This window comes from Copadichromis virginalis, linkage group LG2 (genome assembly GCF_057382275.1).
Source record: "Copadichromis virginalis isolate Kocher_CV1m ecotype Utaka linkage group LG2, C_Virginalis_male_GT1.1, whole genome shotgun sequence".
In the NCBI taxonomy this organism is placed as follows: domain Eukaryota; kingdom Metazoa; phylum Chordata; class Actinopteri; order Cichliformes; family Cichlidae; genus Copadichromis; species Copadichromis virginalis.
This window is the reverse complement of record NC_140619.1, coordinates 35726515-35745839: the sequence shown is the minus strand read 5'-3', so window position 1 is coordinate 35745839 and position 19325 is coordinate 35726515. Positions and strand designations below refer to the sequence as shown.

The following is a 19325-nucleotide window of genomic DNA, read 5'->3' as shown; positions in this document are numbered from 1 at the left end:
GCTTTGTGCAGATTAGAGACAATGTTGGACATTTTGGACCGCTGCAGTGTTTGACTAGCTGTAAAAATAATGAGGCTTTGTGCTCACCCTGTACAGAGGTAAGCTGAATGGTTTATATGAAGCAAATCAAATCCACAAATTGGGAGAAACACCGTCTTTGGGAGTTAGAAGACAATGAGGGATTTGGATGTGTATTTATTTATTTTTACATTAGCCCTGGTTGCATTCATTCTCCCATAGTAAGAGCTGCTTTGGGGTCAAATGTGGATCAGCGAGCTAAAGATTTTTCTATTACACCAAAAAAAAAAATAATAATAATTGTTGTAATTATAGCAGTTGGATACAAATTATAAATATAGCTAAGAATTTAGGTTCTTATAAAGTAGTTACTGTTTCCTACTGGAGTGCAAATGGAAGAAATTATTAATATCAGAAATAAGAGTTTGGCTTTTTAGAGGAGGGAAGAAATAAATTATGATGTAGTCAAAGCAATAATATGACATACGTCTATTCACTCTTAAATTCCACAAAACAGTAAAGTTTTGGTCACATCTTTCCCAAAGTTTGCTTGTAACAAATGTATTGTCAGTTATTCATATCACCTGATAAATCCCATCCATTGTAATATAATGACTGCAAGCTTTTTTGGGGACTTCCCATGTAAGCAGTGGAAATCTAGATATTTGACACTCAACTGCAGAACTATATTTTAATTTACCAGTGAAGGGAGCATTTTCATCTGCATGATCTTTTGGGTGTCTGTTGATATCTACTAATTGGAAGGTTGGTGGTTCAATCCCCGGTTTCTGCAGTCTGCATGTCAAAGTATCCTTGGGTAAGATACTGAACCCCAAGCTGCTGTCAAATGAGCTCATCGGAGTGTGAATGTTAGATAGAAAGCACTTAGGCATAGAAAAAATGGTTGTATATGAATGGATGAATGAGAAATGTTGTATAAAGCGCTTTGAATGCTTGAATAGAGTAGAAAAGTGCTATATAGGAACCGGTCCATTTAAACATTTACTTTAAAAATTCAAGTATAACTAAACATGAGCAGATGCATATGAGAATCATTTTAAATGTTGGATACACGTTTTACTGTCACTGACCACACTTATTGTGGGTGCTGTCACTCTTTCTGTAACATTCAACTTACCAAATACTTGATCTTGTCCACTGTAAGAACAATGAGAAAGGCAGTTGATTCTAGGTGTCACCAAAACATAACAAGTGTGGCTTGTATTTTAAATCATATCACCTCTCTGTAGTGTCTTTTCTTCTTCCTTATGGATCTAGTTTAAGCTTTGTTGTTGTGCACAATCATTTGTTTAAAACAACTAATTACCTCATATTTTAGCTTCTAAAGGATTAAAAAAAATGAATATACAGCATGCATTCATTTAGTTTGTCATTACCTTGCTTAGTGATAAATAAAAAGCTGTTAGTTGAGTAAGTTTCACTGTATGATCTAATTTTTCTTTCTTTTGTCATCTTAGACTGCATTGAGTACTGTGATGAATTAGGACTCAGTAATACCAGGAAAAAAAAAATAAAGGTGTTGCTTTACTGTAACAACTAGAAACCATGAGCTATCCTTGCAAGTGCGCTGTTTAGTTTAAAATTTAGTTGTCTAACGTACTGCTTTGATGTATAAAAGTATAATAGTAAAAGTATTTGCTTTAAAAGTTCATACCAGTTTTGACTCTTTATCTTCATTTAAAAGGTCTGGAAACTGCAAAGAGAGGCAAGTGACAGAGCAGGTATCTTCTACACTCTTTAGAAATATGGAAATATAGAAATTAGTAGAGGCCAGTTGAGTACAGTGAAGTCACTGTCATGTTCAAGAAACCAATTTGAGATGGTAAATTAGTAGTTTCTGAAGTACTCATACCAACCAGTCTGTGTACAACCATGCCATGCCAAAGTCACGTATATAACCTTTCTTTCCCATCCTGATGCTGAACTTTAGCAGATACCATGTCTTCGTCACAAAATATATTGTTCCTGCCATGTGATTGGCTAAAGATATTTGTCTACAAATAGTTGAATAGGTGTACCTAATGAAGTAGCCAGTGAGTTTTTATGACAGTTGTAATGTTCCACATATTGGGCACTTTTAAAGAAGACCTACTTTTTTATCTACCTTCCTAAAACACTGAAAAACAAACAAAACATTAATAAACACAGTTTCTCATTACGAAAGGTAACAACACAAACACAAATTCTTCTAGTGTCCCTGCAGCAGGACAATATTAGTAAAAATGGTTGTAATGATTATTATTATTTGCTGAAGGAGGTGTTTATTTAAGTGGCTATGTCATACCAGCTTTTCTGATATGGCTCTGCAGCTTCCCAAACGTTATTAGTTTGATTCAGCAGAGACACCAGCAATACACTGACTGCACAGTGCTTTAGCGAGGCAGTGTGATGAATGGCTGATGACTACCCCCTCTTCAGTCCTACTCTTAGAATGTTTCTAAAGCAGATAATGTAGTTGTTTAATTAGACCCCCGGAGAGCAGTCATTTTGGTTTTCTACCTTAGACCCCCGCGGAGTCATCATTTTGCGTTTCTACCTTTAAAAGCCGGAGAGCAGTCAGTCAAATGCTGGAGTCATTCATATGTATATTAGGTCGTTACCTAGGAATTCTGGAGGGAGGGGAGTGGGGGTGAGTGATTGAGGGGGTGGGGGAGTGGAGTGTTTCAGTTTGCCATCTTAGGGAGAAATCAACACATGTCCTTTGTATGTCCTTTGTTGCTGACATTTATTGATGAAAACAGTACAAAAAACCAACCATTTGTACACATATTTACAAATAATGATAAAAAGTGAGTGAGTACATTTCAACATTTTCACGGCAACTGGCCAGCGCCGTGTTCCTTTGCGGACAGTGTACTCCCGAACCATCTGGTCCATCACATCCACGCCACACTTTGTTTTGTTGTAAAGGGAGACAGTGTTTGGCTTCCTTTTGGTAGTGTAATCAGTCTGAACCACGCTGTGCATGCTGCTAAGAATATAGACTGTCTTCTTCCGTTTGGCCGCATACGCCGTCAGCGTGGCAGCAGAGGTTGAAAACACCTAAGAAATAAGATAAATTGTTATTTCCATAGCCCTTTTACACACAATGAAACACATAAACATAGAACCACAAAAGACCTGCAACATACCTGAGTGGTGAATTCATTGCGATCTGTCTGTCTAGTGGATTGAGGAATTTCCCTGCGAATCTTGTTGACTGTGCCGAGGATGGTGGTTTTCCGTCCAAGAAGTTTTTGCGCAAGTGAAAGCGATGTGAAGAAATTGTCCGTGGTAACATTTCTGCCCTTGTCTAGGAATGGTTCCATCAGCCTCATTACTACATTTTCAGAAAGTCTCTCCCCAGTGGGACGATTGGGGTCCTTGCCAAGATATGGGAAGACATTGCAAATGTACTTGGATTTTAGGTCGCAGGCCACCCAAAACTTGATCCCAAACTTGTCCGGTTTACTTGCAATATACTGCAGGAAACAGCACCGAGTCTTTGATGGGAAAAGCTGTTCATCAACGGTGATATGTAGACCAGGGTTGTAGCACGTGATGCAGTTGGTGACAAATGATCCCCACACACTGGAAATTGCAGCGAACTTATCAGTCTTTGCTCGATCACTGCGGGTGGACTTGTCATCAAAGCGTAGGTGTTGCATGATGTCTTGGAAGCGGTTTCGTGCCATAGTTCCAATTATCTGTGGGTTTCCCAGGTTTGCTGACCAGCAGTCATTTAGAGATGGAACCCTGTTAACCCCCCGCAAGATGACAATTGCAATAAATGCCATTAGTTCAGGGAGGTCCATGAACCAATGAACATGCTCCATGTACCACTCAGCAGGCCATTTGTAAATATGTGTACAAATGGTTGGTTTTTTGTACTGTTTTTATCAATAAATCTCAGCAACAAAGGACATACACCCATGTGTGTTGATTTCTCCCTAAGATGGCAAACTGAAACACTCCAAGTTGGTGACTTTTGGAGATTTATTTCCCTGGATGATTGAGAATGCATCAAGATGAAACACAAAAGGAAGTTCACAGCTTTTAGCAGCTCCCCCACCCCCTCAATCACTCACCCCCACTCCCCTCCCTCCAGAATTCCTAGGTAACGACCTAATATACATATGAATGACTAGCCAATTTAGCTTCCACTTCCACCATTTGACTGCTCTCCGGGTTTTATAGGTAGAAAGGTAGAAGCCTGGGGATGCTAGTGTTAAATCTCTGAGTATTGAAAGTTCCATAATTTGCTACTTTACTAAAATATGTTAACAGTTTCGCACTTCTGTCAGCTTCTTGTTCTGCTTGCTCTTCCGCAACAAGCTATCTATATTGAATGAAAGGGGAAGTAGTGATATTTAGGCAATGCAACTAACCAACGAAGGACGGATCCACTCTGGAGTCCCAGCACCTCTCCATGTGGCTTATTGTTAAAATTTAACAGATTAAAAACAGGAAGAAAAAAAAATTCCGCAGAGTCTCATAAGCATAAAATAGTGATAAGTATGCTGATCCATGTCTGGATGAATGAACATAAACACATTAACTTCCACAATCAGTAAAACGAAATAATGTTTCTGGGGGAAAACATCTGTTCTGCAGGCTCACACCAATATGCACAGAATAAATCTGGAAAATATATCACTGGTTTTCCTTTTTGTCTTGACACTGAACATATACACTCAGGTGTTAAAGAGGAGTGGGATTGTATGACCATTTCAGCAGTGATCTCTCGTGCTTCTTATTTGTCGTCTTTTATTTCTTTCAAGTGTCTCAGCTTCTCCTAACACCTTTTACACCTTCCCTACTCTGTGCTGTGCTAATGATACATCCTGGGTATCTGCTGGGGGGAAAAAGCAACCTTATTTGTATTCATATGTACCCACTCAACCCTTGTCTGTATATCCATGTCTGTGCATTTGCATTTGCATTGAAATTCCGCCCGGTTTTCATTCACATCTTTACATACCAGTGCAATGTCAAATTGCTCTCTGTAATATGCGAAGCATTATAGCAAGATACATTTATAATACCATATCTTTGTCTACTGTACATATTGTAGGCATCTAGCAGAACCCACTGAGACTATATTGACATATTGTATTATAATTATGATGTGGAAATGTGCATGATTCATATAGGACATTCTGAATGTAGATAATTATAGCAGTGAGTCACTGATTAAGATGGTTTAGTTTCTGTTCTTAAAGGTAAAGAAGGAAAAGAAAGTAGAGAAAACTATCTTCTCTGTTGAAGTAACCAAATAGATTGCTTTATATGTCTAAATATTCCTCAAGTTGAGAATTGCTACTAAGGAACAGCGTCAGTATTTTTGGTTTCTTTTCTTTTTTTATTAATGTTTGTTTTGTCGCTCAGAGCTCGAAGCATGCACAGTTTCCTCTATTAACTCATGCCGCTGTGAGGAATTTGTTACAGGAATGTGTTCCCCATGGCTGTTATATTTTTTATATATTCAAATGCATACAGTATTTCCAATTGTGGAAAATGGCTTCAGTAGGTGCTCTGCTCATGTCATTCGTCACGTCTGTTCCCCACAAATATCAGTAAGATTGCTCTTGGAAGAAATCCTTTAGGCTAGGAATCAGTAAAACTCCTCCGCCACAGGAGGAGTCTCTGAATGCATCACGCATGACACGATCTACCCCTACAGAGCACAAAATCAAAAAGGGAAAGAGGAGGAAGAAGCTTGGGAAAAGCTGGTAAACATGAACATGCTGTTAGCAGTGTACTTTTATGACAGCATATTGATATTGACAGTCACAACTTTAAATTACCTACTGTTGTGATTTTCAAATGCTTTGCAGTGTGAGAAACTTATTTTTGTGCTCAAAATAGGCTCTATGCCAGTATGGTAATCCAGCTCCAAAGATTTTGGTCTATGGATTACACTGGGATATGTGCACATGTGTGTCTCTATATAGTTCATAAAATATATGGAGACACACTAGTTCTTATTTGTTTACATAAAATTACAACTAGTGTGTCTCTATATGGAATAGGTTTTTATCCAAATTTTCCCAAAGGGTTTTTTAACACAGCAAGACATTGTCAGCGGGCTGGGTCTGTGATCCAGCATTCTGAGTTTATTTTGTATTTTTGATTGTTAAATTTAAATCATGTGAAGTTCTTCTGTTATTATTTTAGTTTACGTTTAGTCGAGTTTTGGTCCAGTTATGTTTCTTCTATGTCTCCTTGTGTCTTTTGAGTCTCCCCGTGTATTTCATGTCTGCATGTTGCATGTTCTATTTGTCAAGCTCATGTTGTCTTGTCTACGTCCCTTTTCTTGTTCCTGTTTTATTGTGAAGAGTCTGATGTTCCATGTTCAGTGTGTTTAGTTGTACTTCCCCTGTGGCGTTCAGGTTCATTTGTGTCAGCTGTTTTCCCCAGGTGTTCTCACTTCCCTCATTACCCTCCTGTGTATTCAAGTCATCTGTCTCCCTTTGTTCATTGTCGGTTCGTCTGTTTTTCTCCCTCTACGTCACGTCAGGTCTCTCGTGATTCTGTTCATGTTCAGGTCCATGTTCATGTTTTCTCGTCATAGTTTCTCGCATGCACCTGCTCAGGTTCGTGTTCATGTTTCTCCTGTCATAGTTGTTCATAGTTATTTCCAGTTTAGGTTTTAGTTCTTGCTCCTGTTTGCCTTGCTTTTCTTTTGTTTTCATGTTTTTACAGCCAAATAAATGGCTCCCTTTTTGTTTAAACTTCACTGCCATCTCTCCCTTGTCTGCTTTTTGGGTCCACACTGCAAATATATCAGCTGCTCAGCCGTGACAGAGGTTTTCAACAAATAATTTGTAAACATGCAAAAATTGTTGTTGTTTTTTTAAAAAAAAGCACAAATTGTACATTGTATTTTCATAGAATAACATTGTTTTTCCAGAAAAAACAAAAATTAACAGCGTTAATATTATTCACCCCCTATTCAGCAGAAACCACTGCTCTCCAAAAGTATACTTTAACTTCATTTAGTTTAAAGCTAGTAAAATCAAGATAAAACTTAGGGTTATCTTCCAATTTATGCACAGTCTAAAAACTTCAAGGATTTGAGCCATCACTTGAAAAAACATTGTGCTGAAAATAAAATTGTCAGATTTAGTAAGCTATGGTTTTTAGGACTCAAGTGCAGGATCCAGAAGAACCCTTGGTCCAAGAAGAGGCTGACCGTGGGCAGGCAGGTGATCTAGGAGCACTTCTGGAAAACAGTGAATTGTGATCCAAGGCAGCAGGAAATAAGCAGCGTCCTCATGTAAGTGCACATGAGACTAACGGCAGTTAATTGCATCTGATGATTTGCAGGAGATCCCAAGAGGAGAGACAACCTCTAGCTCCACCTCAACAGGTGGAGGATAATAGCTGCTTTCCAAAAACAAACTGCAAACCCACGGAACCAGGCCTCATATGAAAATACATCAGTTTAGGCTTGAGGAAAATGAATGCTGATGCTCACAAAGCAGGAGATGAATATACAAAGTTATCACAGCATTTATAAGTGTCAAGAACTGGAGTGAAAACGTCATCAAGAAATTCTTAGAGTGTCACAAAGTACAGAACATAGAAGCCTGGCAGAGAAAGAAAGCAAAAGATTTCAAAGACTCTGGAGTGAAAACCAGTGAGAGATGTGTCCAAAGACCCCAGAACAACTGCCAAGACACTCATGGATGCCTTAGCCAAGTCGGGAACTGTGGTCTCAAAGAAGACAATCACTAGAATCGTGCACAGTAATATATAGTGAGGTTACAGACCAAGAAAAACTTTTGCAGAACAGACAATGGAGAAAGATTATGGATACTGGAAGTGAGTTCTGTAGTCAGATGAGACTAAACTAAAGCTCTTTGGCCACAGAGATGCTGCTTATGGTTGAAGAAAGAAGGGAGAGGCACATAACCCAAAGAAGACTGTCTCAACAGTGAAACATGGCGGTGGGAGTATTATGCTGTGGGATGCTTCAGTGCAACTAGAACTGGGAATCTCATTAAAGTGCAAAGGATGAAGAAAGAAGCTTATGTGAAGATTTTAAAAGAAAACCTCCAGCAGTCAGCAGATAACTGTTAGCAAAAAGAATATAGAATTGACTATTAGCATCAGGAGGGGCTAACAATTTTGACTCTGCCAGGATATATATATAAAAAAAAAAGACAATATGACATGTTAAAAAACCCCACACTGGCATAACTATGCTCACTGTACATTTACCTATTTGAGACAGGTTGCATTTTATTGCAAATGTCGGCAACAAAACATGCTACAAGATTTAGTCTAAAAACATAGCCTACTATTTTTAAAATATGTGCACTTTTCTGAGGAAAGACAATTAGAGACTGCAATTGGAGGCAAAAAGTAGTTGAACAGCAAGAAAGTAGTTTCTGCTCCAACAGGAGGAAAATTAATTTTAAATGTTAGCAATAGACCATTAGAGTTCTGTTCAAATCCATTTTTGTACTAGTGATATGAAAGAGCCCCAGCCATTTATTGCTGCTTCTTGAATTACTTATCCAAATGTTGCAATGTCTTTTATCTGAACATTTAATTTTTCATTAATTTCTTATAGTTGTGTTTTGGCTTTTCATTCCACAAAGACATGAAGATTGGAAAAACAAACAAGCAAAAAAAAAAAAGACAAACCATAAGTTCTGATTGGTCATTTTAGTGATCCTTCTCATTTTTCTTGATCAGGTCATAAATTTATATTTTGCTAATGTGACAGATTGAGCCACTTACCAGCCAAAGGTTTTGTGTAGTTAGATATATGGGAGTGGCTTAAGAGTTGGGAGTTTGCCTTGTAATCGGAAGGTTGCCAGTTCGAGCCCCGGCTTGGACAGTCTCGGTCGTTGTGTCCTTGGGCAAGACACTTCACCCGTTGCCTACTGGTGGTGGTCAGAGGGCCCGGTGGCGCCAGTGTCCGGCAGCCTTGCCTCTGTCAGTGCGCCCCAGGGTGGCTGTGGCTACAATGTAGCTGCCATCACCAGTGTGTGAGGCACCAGCGCTTTGGGGTCCTTAGGGACTAGAAAAGCGCTATACGTTGTGTTGTGATGTGTCATATCGTGTCGTGTTGTGTTATATGTAGTGCCGACGTAGGACAGTTTTCCAATTTCATTGTACTACTGTACTATGTATGACTGTGCAATGACAATAAAGAGTTATCTTATCTTATCATACAAATACCATTTACCATTTGAAACATTCAAAGACTCACTTTTTTTGGCAGCAAACTGAAAGTACCCAAAGGACGACTTGGTTCGTTGGTGGAAAGCTTTCTAATGTGCTGATTATCTGCAACATTTAATTATGACAGAGTGGGTTGAAAACAAAAAGAAGGTTAATCCTTTATTGTATGAAGGTAAAAACAATCAAATTGAGTATAAAGCAGAATTCAAAACCAAAAGGAGATTTGGGGGGAAAAAATAATTCTTTATACATAATTGAACAAAATGCAGTGGTTGTATCAACAGGGCTCATCACATTGGCAGCTCTCTTGCAATGTCTTTGCAATTGAGAAAGAATGAGATGAGGGGGCTGTGCTCAAAGCTTCTCTGGGCCCCGAGGCAACACGCTAGCACGCTACTCTCTTCTAAATCAGGAGAAACACTGAGCATATCCTCCTATGCATGAATTAATCATCGAACCAAGCACTATGTTTCTCTCTGTAATCTTTCTCACCGATTAGGGAATTGGAGTTTTGTTTGACCATATTATTTACTTTCGATGCTAAATCTCAATAAATATTGACACACACCATTAATTTTCATGTAACACATTATTTCACCTGGTAGAACACTGACTTACACTGAAAGGTTAACCAAGGAGCAATGCAATCTTATATTTACACCCAGAACATTGTGATTGGCATTCTTCTCCAGAGCCACCACAGCGATGAGCTGATAATGATGCAGTGTCGTTTTCAAGGACACGGGGATGTTGATTGTTACCTCAGCTGCTGTAGCAAGAATCTGTTTATTCATATTCACAACAAAGATCAATCTCTCTAATGTTGGGTGGCATATTTTATCTCTTATGAATCCATCGCATGACGCTAATCCAGGAAATGAAAAGGTCTGCATTCTTCACTATGACAATATCTGGTATTTTGAGTACCAGTCTCAATTCAGACCAGAGTAGCTCGTGCAACTGGCTGCCTTTCAATCATTAGACTGTTGTTTGTGATGCCAGCAGATGACTCTGTACGTTGAGCCTGTGCCGTGTCAAGGGCAGACACAGGAAGCAGTCTGCCATGCACTCAAGCATTGCCATTAGCCCATTTGTATCGATTATTTCTGGCATTGCCATCAAGCCTGTTGGCTATTTTTGAGCAGCTTGAGACAGGCATAGATACAGGCCTATGCACAGCACAAACACGAACAGACCCACAGAATGTTTTTGTTTTTGGTTAATTTTCTCCCTTTGTTCTTCAATGTGAAAAAAAGTTTTCTCTGCGCAATCCTGTAGGAAACTAGGTGCACGCCTACTGCTTCCTTAGGAATTTAGAGGGTACTACTACTGGCAGCCAGATGCTACTAAGGGAAAAAATGTGACCACTTCTGCAAAAGCAGACGTTTTAGGCAGTTTGCTGGTCTCAGCCATTCAGGTGTGTGTTGATTGAATGCCGCAATCTTCCCAGGAGTAGACATCTCAACAAAAGCTTTCCCCACATACAATGGTCAGACAAATTACAAACAAAAGAAAACAAATGAGCAAATACCTAAAAACCTAGACTGAATAAGTTTGGATAAAGTAAGAAGAGCTCACCCACCAAACCTTTTCCTCTTTTGGTCCTTTCTTCCCTCTTTTTGGACACATACAGGCAAAATCCCTGGCATCTCCTTATCCAGTGCAGCAGAGGCTGACCCATAAAAAAACCTAAATGAATATCATGATGTTTCCAGTTGAGATAAAATAACTTCAGTCAGCCTCACATACTGGCAAACCTTAAGCCTGGGCTCCCTGTAGCTTAGCAGGGCAGGAGTTGTTCTTGGCAGCCCTCACCATGTGACAGCGATTACATTCCAGCACAGCGCTCTATTTGTTTCACCCTCGGTGTGTGTAATGGAAAGCAGTGATCAGCGAATGCGCTCTGAGCTGTGTATGTGCGTGTTTCTTCGTGCCTGTTCTGATTGCTTGTGTGAATGTCTGCTGCATAGTTCGAAGCATTTTGAAGCTTCTCTGCAAAAGTGTCAGGGTCATCTTTTGATGGATGACCTTACTTAGATATATCCGAGGCCCTGGTTTGCTCTTACTTGAAACAGAAAACTCATTCCATTCATGCTGAGTGATTGTATGTGTGTATTTTTGGTATGGTTGTGTGTGTGTCCTCACGCCTGTTATGGACTGACAGCCTCTTCTGCAGGGGCCATGGAAAAACAGCTCCTCTCTGATTCAATTACCACAGCGAGTACAGCTGGAGGGGCAACAAGAGGCTAGGGGACATCATGGTCTGGTTCACACAGGTTTTCTGACACAGGGTTGAACAAAGAGGCCTATCAGTTCTGAAACGTGCACTTACAAGCTTGATTTCACCTTTCTGTCTTTTTCTCCTTAAAGTCTCGAAGCTTTCCCCACATGCGATTTCTGAAACTGCCATCGCTGACCTGACACCTAATCCCTTATGTGTCAGAGCCCATCTATGCTGAATTCAATTTGGATAATATTGCCTTACAGTCCTTTTTTCAGTCAGTAATATGGAATCGGCGATGGTGGCATGCTGTTGGTTCAGGTTGAAAGATTATAGATAAGTATTTGCTTAAACTCCATTTAGCAGCATGTAATTAACTAACTTTGTGTCTTGCAGAAGTTCATCTCTGGTGGTTTTCTATTTAATTGCAGCTAAAATCTTAAAGATTTTGCTTTGATTTCACATAAATTGTCATCTGAATCAAGTTAGGTTTTTGCAAAGTCCTCTCTCATTTACAGATGTGAGCAGTAACACGTCTTTTTCACTCTTGCTTTCGCTCCCACTCATCATCTTTGATGTGACAGTGCTGGCAAATTGTGATGTGCAGGAATAATGATATTTGAGTGCTGGCTTCTGGTGTGTAATTGAAACACGAGGAAGCTTTCACATTGCCCCCACACTGCCGGCGCCAACTGTGCTACAAAAGCAGTACTTCCCTCAGATATCTCTTATGCTGCTGGCAGGTGGCGAACAGATAACTTCCTTCTGTCATGTGAACCTAGTTCACTTCAGCCTGGAAAATACTGTCATCTACAACTCTGTGCCTCTCACCTTGCACCGCTACCATGTGGGATTCTACATAAAAGACATTGCATGCATCTTTGATTAAAAGAAATAGAATAGTCCAGTATTGCATCTCATTTAGCAGCAGTTACAGAATTTTCAGATTTACCATAAAAATCTCAAGTCATTTTTGACATAGTAAATCTTCTCTGATTTCAGACAAAAGTAGACCAAAAACGTAGCTACTATCCTTGTTCCAACTTTTACTGACTCAAAAGACTGAAAAAGTGTTGCTATCAACTTTTTGTAACACATACATTTAAAATATCCCCTTGCTTCATAGATTAAAAGACTGCAAAAAAAGAACAAAAGTATTTATATTTAGCAAATATAATAAAGAAAATGTAGCATTGTACTGTCATTTCACCATCACCCTGTCCATGGATCCAGTAATGCTGTCATTGTACTTGAAATTAAGGCATTCATTTATACAGATTTTTTGTGTGTTCACGTTGGAAGTACAGTGTTACATATAGTGCTACTCTATACTCGATCATATGTGTCTACCAATATGTTTAAAGTCTCTTTCTCTTTCTTGCTGATAAACACTTAAAAGGTGCTAAAGTATTTTAACTCTGCATTTTTATGTCCATGTTTTCCTGGTGGCAGTCTTTCCTCCTGGCAGTATACTTTTGCAGGCAAGATGCTTCACACCTTGGCATATTGTTGCTACCTCTGTGTATAAGTTGTCTTTTAAATTATCACATGCTACCTCTCTCTAGCTTAGATAACCAAACATTACCATCTGAAGCTTACTTCAGAATTGATAAACCCAAGCTGTTAACAAAAGATGCCCGTGTTAAATCTTTAGATTATGAATAATTCAAGATTGTTTAAAGGTATGTTGTCTGAGCTTGTTTTAGAATTAACTAAGTTTTTGACTTATTCATCATCTAAACACAGTTTTGACTCTCGTTCTCGAATAAAAATTAAACATAGAGCAACACATTTGTGGGAACATTCTTTGACCTTTTTTAACCTCTCCGCTTCACACCAAACCAGAATGAGTGCCATTTAAGACCTACCACTTAGTTCTTTTATTCAAATGTTAGTGGGTTGTTATCTTGCTGTAGGATGTACACCTGACCAACCAGTCTGTCTTCCTTTATTACTTGCCCTTTGCTCACCATTCTCGTAGCTATAAAAAGTACTTCCTGCAGTATTGTCCTGATAATGTATTCCATCTGGTGGGAACAACAAAATAATCAGCATAAATTGGGCCATCTGTGGGAACTGTTTGAAAACCTTTTAAGGGTTAATTCATATCACTGCTGCAAAAAAGCTACAATTTTCTTTATCCTTGAAAAAGCAAATTTCTCATGAAATATATTTTCATTTCACCTTGGACAGTGTGCTACTTACCTTTAGACTCTTAAGGTTGGACTTCAAATGGAAAAATACCTGGGTGACTACTGGAAAAATAACATGGCATGCAGGTGATATTAAGAGTCATTACTGAACTGCAAATTCAAGTGACACTGCTAATGAGTGGTTTAGAAGTTATCTAAGAAAACATGTAAACATGTTGCTATTGTGCAAAATAGGCTGCAGTGACCAACTGTCATCTGCAGCATTTATTTGGTGAGTTGGAAAATCCTACTGTTTGCTAAAGCAATGTGTTGCTGTGTGTGCTGGCAGGGTGCGGCTAGAGGCTTTCTCCGACAACAGCGGGAAGCTGCAGCTCTCCCTGCAGGAGATCATAGAATGGCTGACGGCCAAGGACGAGGAGCTGTCGGAGCAGCTGCCCATAGGAGGTGATGTGGGAGCTGTCCAGCACCAGAGGGAGTTCCACCAGGTAACGTGGATAATTCCTTTTCAGTACCCAGTTTACAAGATGTGGTTATTCTCAAAAGGAAAATTAGATACACAGCTTATTCATACTGAAAAATTAGCCAAAGAAAACCATATATGTATATAAAATACAACAGAAACTAAAATGCATAAATGCATTCTTTTTTTTTTTTTTTTTATATTCTTTATTTCTACAATATTACCTCATAAAGATGATTACAGGCATTAATTAACACAGTTTACAAGAGAAAAACGAAACAAAACGAGAAGAAAGACAGATAGAAAGAAAGAGAAAGAAAAAAACAAAAAAAAAAGGGAAAAAAAAAATATATATATATATAAAATAAAAGGAGAAAGCTCTGTCGGGAGTAAACAATTAACTAAATTGGTGGTTTCAAGCTTTAAAGAGAAAATTCGGTTTATAGGTATTAACGTATTGGACCCAATTATCCCAGCACAGATGGAACCAGGCCATCCTGTCATTAACATGAGCTGTTACTTCCTCCATCCTATATATCTCTAACGTAATTTCCCACCATAATGACAAAGTCGGTATGTCTTGCGAGGACCATTTCTTTGTTATACATTTCTTACTTGCAACCAATAAAGCTCTTAACAGACATATGTCACTTTTGGACCAGTTCTGCGGTATACAGCCAAAAAAAATTGTCTTCATATCCTGAGGGAATGTACAGTTAAAAATGCCTTGTAATATACCATGAATGTCTTTCCAGTAAGTCCGTAGCACAGGACAGTCCCACATAATATGGGTGTGATGGGCTCCTTGGTATCCACAGTTTCGCCAGCACACGGGAGGATTCCCATCATAGTGAGCCTTTTGACATGGAGTGATAAAGAACCTTATCAGAGTTTTCCATCCGAACTCCCTCCAGCATTCTTTGATTATATGTGATAGAGGGGATAAGATTCTTGCTATATTAAAGGATTTTCTTCTCAATTTTAAAAGCCATATATCTATGTCCATATTAGACAATATGAAATTATACTGGGAGCATGCTCGAGGTCATGTGCTGATAGTTCATTAACCAAAAAGTCTCCATGCTGATGTTGCCTCATGTAGAACACTAAACCCCCCAAATGCCCCTGTTGTGTCAGTATGGATAAATCACTTTGATCAGTATAAAGTCTAGAAAACGCCTAAATAAATGCAGCCCATTTACCTGTGTGATGTGTGGTTTTTGAGGCAGTGTCTGCACTTTTTTCTTTTACTTGATAAAAGCTAAAATAGTCCAGATTTGAATCAGGGGAATATTCTGGATTTGAATCTTCAGCAGAGCAGTAATAAAAGCACAAGGATAAGCATGCTTGGAGTTTGCAGATAACAAGTCTCTATTCTGCCAGCTTTTGCAGATATCCGAGATATCGATCAAACCGGCATCTATTGTCCAGTTTGAATCAATACTAGATAACTGAAACTTTCTCCAAGTTTAGCTGTCGTTGATACTATTGATGGAGGCATTGATGGAGTACACTGCAGGATGCTCGGATCTCCAAAAGACAGCTGGCGAATACACAAAGAAACGGGTTTACTAACTAAGTGAAATAATAATGAAAGAAATTCAAACTTTGAAACCCTCCAATCAAATGCAAGCTATACCAGCTCACTTTTTTTTGGTTCACTCAGGAACAGCTTAAACAAACTGCTCCAACTAACCAGGTTAATCTAAGGAATGAGCCTGCTCTTTTTCAACTTGACTGAACCACAGCCGCAACTACTATGTTTTTGTAACACACAAATGATATGATATGATTCCTGACATCCACACATATGTATGTGAAACAAGTAAAAGTACCTAATTATAATATTTTTAAAGCTGGAACCTTTACAATTTTGATGTTGTTGCTTAAAAATCAAACTGAGATGGTTAATTAATTACATAGATTGAACAATAGAGCTCAAGCTATTTAGAGGTTTTGTGACTTGTGTGTTTGTCCATCTTTAAGTCATGTTCACAATTCCAGATCACAAATTACATCCACGGCTGGGATTCAGGGGATTAATTGTAGCAGGACAAAGCTCTGCACTTTAAAACCATGATTTTAAAAGATTTTAGAGACTTTTGGGCAAATAAACAGATTCATTAACACTGAGCCACCTAAGGATTAGGCCTCATTCTTTGTGGGTTATGTGTACCACTTAATGGTGATGTGTTTGTTGAATACAAGCAACAAACAAGCATTACCAGTTTAAAGCTGATGGAATTGGTAGCTAATTTAAGTTTTCTTTTTGTCAGTAACAAAGTTTAAGGCTTTAGGGAACATTGACAACATGTCATCCTCTCAGATAATTCTCTCACGGTTCAGTGATTTGAACTGGCCTGTAAATCTTTCAAGGTCTTGTGTGGAAAGAGGGCCAAAAAATCCAGGAGCTAACAGAATTATAAGTGATCAATTGAACAAGTCAGCTTAGACCAGTGAATGTTTTCATACTTGTACTGAATGTAAAGATGCTCATAATTTAACTTTGGCTATTGGCTGAAAACTGATTCTGTAGGACTCAGGAGCTCTTGTGACAGGAGTTAAGCTAATTAGAGTGCAGTATGATTATATAAGCTTAATTTGTCGTGTATAGCTTTACATCTTCCCAGGTCATGTACAGTATCTGTCCAGCTACTTTTGTTCATATATGTATATGTGTGTGTATATATATATATATATATATATATATATATATATATATATATATATATATATATATATATATATATATATACTATTTCCTCCTCAGAAGGGAAATTAAAAATGATATAGGAAGTTATCGAGCAATGTACAATGATCGCTCCCTTTAAAAGAGTCTATTCTTATAGAGGAGTGAAAAAAGGACCACTTCCAAAGAACTGTGGCTGAGATCTCATTAGTCATTTCTTCTCAGGCCTCTTACCCATCTTTATCACCATCTAAAGACACATGGGAATGAGGTGCTTTAATCTAATTGGCTACTCCATTTCTCTTTTAAGGCCCTGCACACCCACTTAGTGGTCTTTTTCAAGGAAGAAGTTAGGTTGGTTATAGCCTATAACATCTCATCACATCTCGTCATAACCTAACCTATAACTTATAGGTTAGGTTATGATGAGATGTTGTCAAAGTTAGTCCACCATAGAACTTTGCAGCAAAACTAGGAGAACTGCTGTTTTAATCAATCAGTGTTCAGATCTGATAACAGCATTCAGAATAGGAAGTCTGATTCATACATTGAGAATTCAATTACTTCCAAGAAATTTGTGCTATTATTAGATTTTCCCGCAGTAGTGAGGTAAATCTGCCGAAATTTGTGTGTGACTTTAATGAGCAGTCATCCGGTGACTTTCTCAGTTTTCCATAAACTTGCTGGCGCTCACTGCCCTGTGTGTGTCTGTTTCACACAGCAACAGTTAACACGTGCAGCAATATTTCTGGCCAGTGTATGTCCTTGCCTCACCCTGCACAAAACATGTACTCTGACTCTTAAGGTTATCGCTCTTAGATGTATATGCAGTTATTTAAAACACAGCATCATACATCTACATTTATGTTTCTGTCAGGTTGTCACGCTGTCATTTATGTTACTTAATTACCTATAATTGGAAAGCTGGGTCTGTAATTATAGTGCATTAGATTTACCACTAAGTGCATTTCTCTTAACCAACAAAGTTTTAACTGTGATGCTGATCAAAGACAACCTTCCAACATATAAGTGGTGATTAAATATATTATTTAGAAAATACATCAAAAGGAAGAGAAATTTCACATGCATTAAATCTCTTTCAGCTCAGGGTTGCAGAGGGTGATGGACCCACTTGACTTTGGGTGAGAGGCAGGGTATTTGCAGGACAAGCCATCACAACATCACTGATCTAAAACAGAGATTATTAAAAGGTGAAGTTGCTGCACGTTATCACACCTGCAACAACTGAAAATCATCAGTTAACATAACACATATGTGGTATGTCTTTGAGTGCGTATGCATTTCATGTTTGATGGTGTTAGCATAAAAAGGTACTTCACCATAATATCTTAACAGCTGATTTGGACTTTTACAAACAAATCAAGTATAATAAGTTGAATTTCTGTGTTTAGACTACATTGTTGCCATACTTACCATACATGCATCCAGTTTCCAAGCTCTATTACATCAGACTTGTTCGATTTAACAAGCCAGCATAATGAGTGCAAGTTTCAATATTTTGTCAGTGAATTTTTATTGACGAGATCAAAAGAAAAAATGGATTTCCTGTGTGTTAATGATACCCACTGGTGGCACAACCATAGAAATCCCAGGATGTCTTTAAGGGAGGGAAATCTTTCAACTGAAATCTTCTTAACTTGACATGTCTTATAGCCCTGTGTGCAGTGTGTTAGTGGAAACTCATAAAGTTGGTACAGACAGGAACTGCCTAGCAGGCAGCTCTCCCTTTCTTTCTCCCTCCCTCCCTTTCTGTGTGTGTGTGTGTGTGTGTGTGTGTGTGTCATCCATTAGAACAAAATGATTTTGATTATTATTTAAGTCAAATAATGCAATCAAATATTCAAGGCTTTATAATATACTTTAAGGAGTGTGTGTGGAGGGTATAAAACCATTCATTTTTACTCTCTTCGGATTTCTTTGTGATAGCAAGTATTTGGAAAAACATCAACTATGATCTCCTGGATATTTTTTTTCATTTCCCACTAAATCGCCTTAGCCCTTACTCGGCAGTGATATATCTTGTGAAGTGGTAGTGATGTAGCCACATGCACACATACACGCAGAAACCTACAGTAGCCGCTCGCACAAACTTGTAATTGGTTCTGTAACTACAGCATAGTTTCCCATTCCACCCTTTTTCCAATTTTCCATGCTGCCAGTTTGTGCAGTGCATCTGAAAGGCCACTTGACATAGGTTTGTGGCTCCTGCTTCACACCACTTCAACTCCCATCTCAACTGGTACACTGTGAAATCAGACTCCCAATTAGCAGGCCGGCAATAACAATAAAAAACAAAACAAAAGACACCTTTAAACTCCACATTTATCTGTGCTATGCTCTCCCCCGGGTTTCTCTTCATTCTCTTTTCTCCCTGTCCCTTTTCTTAGTCACTCTTATGTGTATTTTCTCCTACCCCTCGACAGGTTTTTATAACCCCAACTGTATTTTTTTCTCTTTCTTTAATTACCACTTACATGGGGGTTTATACCCATAAGGAAAATAAAGCTTTTGCATTTTCTCGAACAAATTGCATGTTTATGTGATTTATAATTAATTCTTATAATT

At 38.5% G+C, this 19325-nt stretch overlaps 1 protein-coding gene across 3 annotated transcripts in view; it reads left to right on the top strand.

The window, feature by feature from the left end:
- The window catches only part of drp2 (dystrophin related protein 2), a 188390-nt gene that overhangs the window by 118431 nt on the left and 50634 nt on the right, over positions 1-19325 (top strand). For all 3 annotated transcript variants that reach the window (XM_085432965.1, XM_085432959.1, XM_085432971.1), the window contains exon 4: positions 13919-14075. In XM_085432965.1, the coding sequence (XP_085289091.1) occupies positions 13919-14075 (157 nt within the window). The remainder of the gene's footprint in view (positions 1-13918; positions 14076-19325) is intronic.